The sequence below is a fragment of the Calidris pugnax genome, unplaced genomic scaffold (assembly GCF_001431845.1).
Source record: "Calidris pugnax isolate Ruff unplaced genomic scaffold, ASM143184v1 scaffold557, whole genome shotgun sequence".
NCBI classification, from domain to species: Eukaryota; Metazoa; Chordata; class Aves; order Charadriiformes; family Scolopacidae; genus Calidris; species Calidris pugnax.
The window spans coordinates 37,359-41,226 of NW_015091604.1; the positions used below are offsets into that span (position 1 = coordinate 37,359).

A 3,868-nucleotide genomic window follows, 5' to 3' on the forward strand; every position below is an offset into this window, starting at 1 on the left:
CCCCATGGCATCCCCCTCCAGTGTCCCACCAGAATGTCCCCCCTACTACACCAATGAGATACACCCCATGGCACCCCTCCCCATAGCAGACCCTGCTCCCCACCCCCTACCATGCTCCCCAATGCCACCCATCCCATGATGCACCCCCCTGTGATGGTTCCCAGCCCCATGATGCCACCCCCTGCTGTCCCCTCCAATGTCCCACCACACCATGCTGCTCCCCCTACAATGCCACCCACCCCGTTCCCAGCCCCATGATGCCACCCCCTGCTGTCCCCTCCAATGTCACCCCATGCTGCCCACCCTCCCGTGTCCCCCCTGTCACTGACCATGACGACGTTGGCGAGGTGTGCCGAGCAGAGGGCGTAGACCCCCCCCGAGCCCCCAACCAGGGGGGCCCTCATGTCCGTGATGGAGACGGTGAGGGAGCCTGCGGGCAGGGGCAGAGCTCAGCGTGGGGTCTCACCCCCCCACACTCCCCATGGCATTAATTAATTACAGTCCACATTAATTAATTACAGGCTGCATTGTGTCCGCTGTGTCCCCCCCCCCAGGGTGGTACCCAGAGGTCAAGAGCGGGCGACAAGCGAAGCCCCACATCTCCATCAAACTTGGGGTTTGGTGATGGGGGGGACCCATGGGGGACAGCGTGTGTGTTTTGTGTGTGTCCCCCCCAAAATTCCACACCCCCCCCCAGGGCACGCACCCGGGGGACCCATGGGGGACAGCGTGTGTGTTTTGTGTGTGTCCCCCCCAAAATTCCACCCCCCCACCCCCCAGGGCACGCACCCACCTGCCAGGACGCCGGCCAGGTAGAGGAAGCTGATGCGCAGGATGCCGTGCACCATCTCCAGGGGCACCCCGATCATCAGCTGCAGGAGGGCGTTGAACCCCAACTGCTCCAGCCTGCACAGGAGGGGACAACGGGGTGGCTTGGGACACGCAGTCATCGTTGTGCCCCCCCCAACCCTTTTCTCCACCCCACCCCGGGCATGGACCTACCCCACGTGCATGAACATGTAGGTGAGGAAGCGCCAGGCCCGCGCCCGGTGCCCGGGGTGGTAGACCAGGGGGCTCTTCATGTACTCGGGGTGGTAGGTCTGCAGCACCCACTTGTTCAGCCGGGCCCCGTAGCAGAGGAACACGATGATCTGCACCAAACCCCACGGCCGTCAGCCCCACACCACCACCGAGACACCCCCTGCCCCCCCATATCTCGGGGCAGGGTCACCCAGCCCCTCCACCACAGGTCTGAACCCTGCCATGGCCACCAGGAGATCCCAGCTGGGCCTGAGTCCTGCGTGTGGGCAGGAGGACGTCACAGCTGGGGTCACTCGTCCCCCCTTGCCCCAAGTCTGAGCACCCCCATGGGCACTGGGACATCACACCCAGGGTCATCCATTCCCTTCCACCCCGGTTCGGAGCCCCTCGTGTGGGCACTGGTGCCCAACTGGTGTCACCCACCCCCTCCACCCTGAGTCAAAGACCCCCATATAGGCACTGAGACACCACAACTGGGGTGGCCCGTCCCCACTGTCCTGGGTCTGCATCCCCCGTGGCCACCAGGACATCACAACCGGGGTCCCCCAACCCCTCCACCCCAGGTCTCAGACCCCATATGGCCACCAGTACATCCCACCTGGGATTACCCGTCCCCTCTGCCCTGAGTTTGAGACCCCCATATTAGCACCAGGACATCACAGTGGGGCTCAACCATCTCCTCCACCCCAGGTCCGAGTCCCCTGTGGCCTGGTCAACACAACCAGGGTCACCCATTGCCTCCACCTTGGGTTTGAGCCCACCACGGTCACCAGTACATCACAACTGGGGTCCCCCTTCCCTCCACCTTGGGTTTGAGCCCACCACGGTCACCAGTACATCACAACTGGGGTCCCCCTTCCCTCCACCTTGGGTTTGAGCCCACCACGGTCACCAGTACATCACAACTGGGGTCCCCCTTCCCCCTTGCCTCAGGTCTGAGCTCCCCGATGGCGCATGGACCATCACAACTGGTGGTGTCCCCCATCCTCTCTGCCCCAGATCTGAGCCCTCCATGGTCACTGGCACATCACAAGCTGGGTCACCCATCCTGTGCCCCCTGGATCTGAGCTCCCTGAGGTCACAGGATCATCCTGGCCACCGTGCCGCATACCTGGGTGAGGGTGACGGCCGCCATGAAGACGGGGGGAGGACACGTGCGGTGCTGGTAGAAGTACCAGCGCCGGTCCATCTCGCAGGGCAGGATCTCATAGGCCACGTAGCGGACGAAGCGCTTGTAGAAGCCCAGGCCGGTCTCGTCCAGGAGCCCGTCGCGGGGCAGGGCGCGCTGCCCGTTGGCGATGGCGCGCTTGAAGCTGCTGGAGCGCTTGCTGCTGATCTGCAGAGAGAGGCCGTGCCCGCGGGGGGCCCGCGGGGGCAGCTCGGGATGGTGGGCTCGTGGCCACCCCCTGCCCATCACCACCACCACCACCCCATGCCTGGTGGGACCAGGTGGGCCTGGTGGGACCAGCTGGACAAGCCACCCCACGGCTGTGCCACCATCCCATGCCAGGGGAGCCCTTGGGGACCACCTGAACAAGCCACCCCACAGCTGTGCCACCATCCCATGCCAGGGGAGCCCTTGGGGACCACCTGGACAAGCTACCCCACGGCTGTGCCACCATCCCATGCCAGGGGAGCCCTTGGGGACCACCTGAACAAGCTACCCCATGGCTGTGCCACCATCCCATGCCAGGGGAGCCCTTGGGGACCACCTGAACAAGCTACCCCTCGGCTGTGCCACCATCCCATGCCAGGGGAGCCCTTGGGGACCACCTGAACAAGCCACCCCACGGCTGTGCCACCATCCCATGCCAGAGGAGCCCCTGGAGACCACCAGTGTCTTCCCCACCTCCCCAGAAGGTGCCCAGTGCCCACCCTGGGATGGCACCCGGCCACTCACCCCCATCCCCGTGGCCCCCCAGCACTGACCAGGTCTACCAGCTCCTGATAGCAGACCTGCCCCTCGTCGTTGCCCTGTGCCAGGGCCACCAGCATGTCCAGCTTGGCGGGGTCCAGGGGCAGCTCATGGCTGTGCACCAGGCTGGCGAACGTCTCCACCCCGATGAAGCCGGTGTTTTCGGGGTCGAGCTGTGGGGGGGGGGCGGGGGGGCAGGGCACACGGCATCACCCAGATGCTGATGGGGTAGGGAGACTTTCTGGTGCCCCTCACCCTGAGGACCACGAGCCTGGTGGTGGCACCATGTGCTGCTCCGTGACACCAGCCTGGACCTCTGCCGGGGGGGCTACAACCCACACCCATCCTGTAGCCCTCACCATGGGGGTGCCTTGTGCCATGAAGGTTCCCCGTGCCATGGGGGGGTGCCCCATGCCGTGGGGGTGCCCCGTGCCGTGGGGGGTGCCCCGTGCCGTGCCGGTGTCCCCGTCCCCCCCGCGGCGCAGCCAATACTCTCCCACTCAGTTACTCCTCGCCAGCAGCCTGCCAGCCAGGAAACCACGAAGCTAAACACACGCGCAGCCCTGGCACCATCCTCCTCCTCCTCCTCCTCACCATCACTTGGGCTCTACCACACCAGGCACCCCCCCTCCCTGCACCATCCCGGGGGGGCTCCGGGCACCCTCAGCTCTCCAGGCACCCCACATTAAGGGGTACCCAGCAACTCGGGTACCCGAGGTGGTCCCACTCGTGGAGAGGAGGAGGCCGGGGGGGCACGAGGATGATGGAGACAGGGAGAGACCCCCCCTCCATGGCCAGAGCACAGCCCGAGCCCCACCGAGGGTGGCTGGGACCCCCGCACCCCACAGAGTGACCCTACAAATAGCACTGGGTTTGCTCCTTTCCTTCGCCAGGGGATGAAAAGCAGGAGAG

The 3,868-nt window shown here is 65.6% G+C and overlaps 1 protein-coding gene across 1 annotated transcript in view; it reads right to left on the minus strand.

Moving 5' to 3' along the window:
• The window catches only part of RHBDL1 (rhomboid, veinlet-like 1 (Drosophila)), a gene marked incomplete at its 3' end in the record, with an annotated part of 8,916 nt that overhangs the window by 1,825 nt on the left and 3,223 nt on the right, over positions 1-3,868 (minus strand). Inside the window, exons 2-6 of the mRNA XM_014961816.1 lie at positions 2,971-3,129; positions 2,153-2,377; positions 1,003-1,151; positions 794-906; positions 330-430 (exon numbers count right to left, since the gene is read on the minus strand). Coding sequence (XP_014817302.1) covers positions 330-430; positions 794-906; positions 1,003-1,151; positions 2,153-2,377; positions 2,971-3,129 — 747 coding nt within the window. The remainder of the gene's footprint in view (positions 1-329; positions 431-793; positions 907-1,002; positions 1,152-2,152; positions 2,378-2,970; positions 3,130-3,868) is intronic.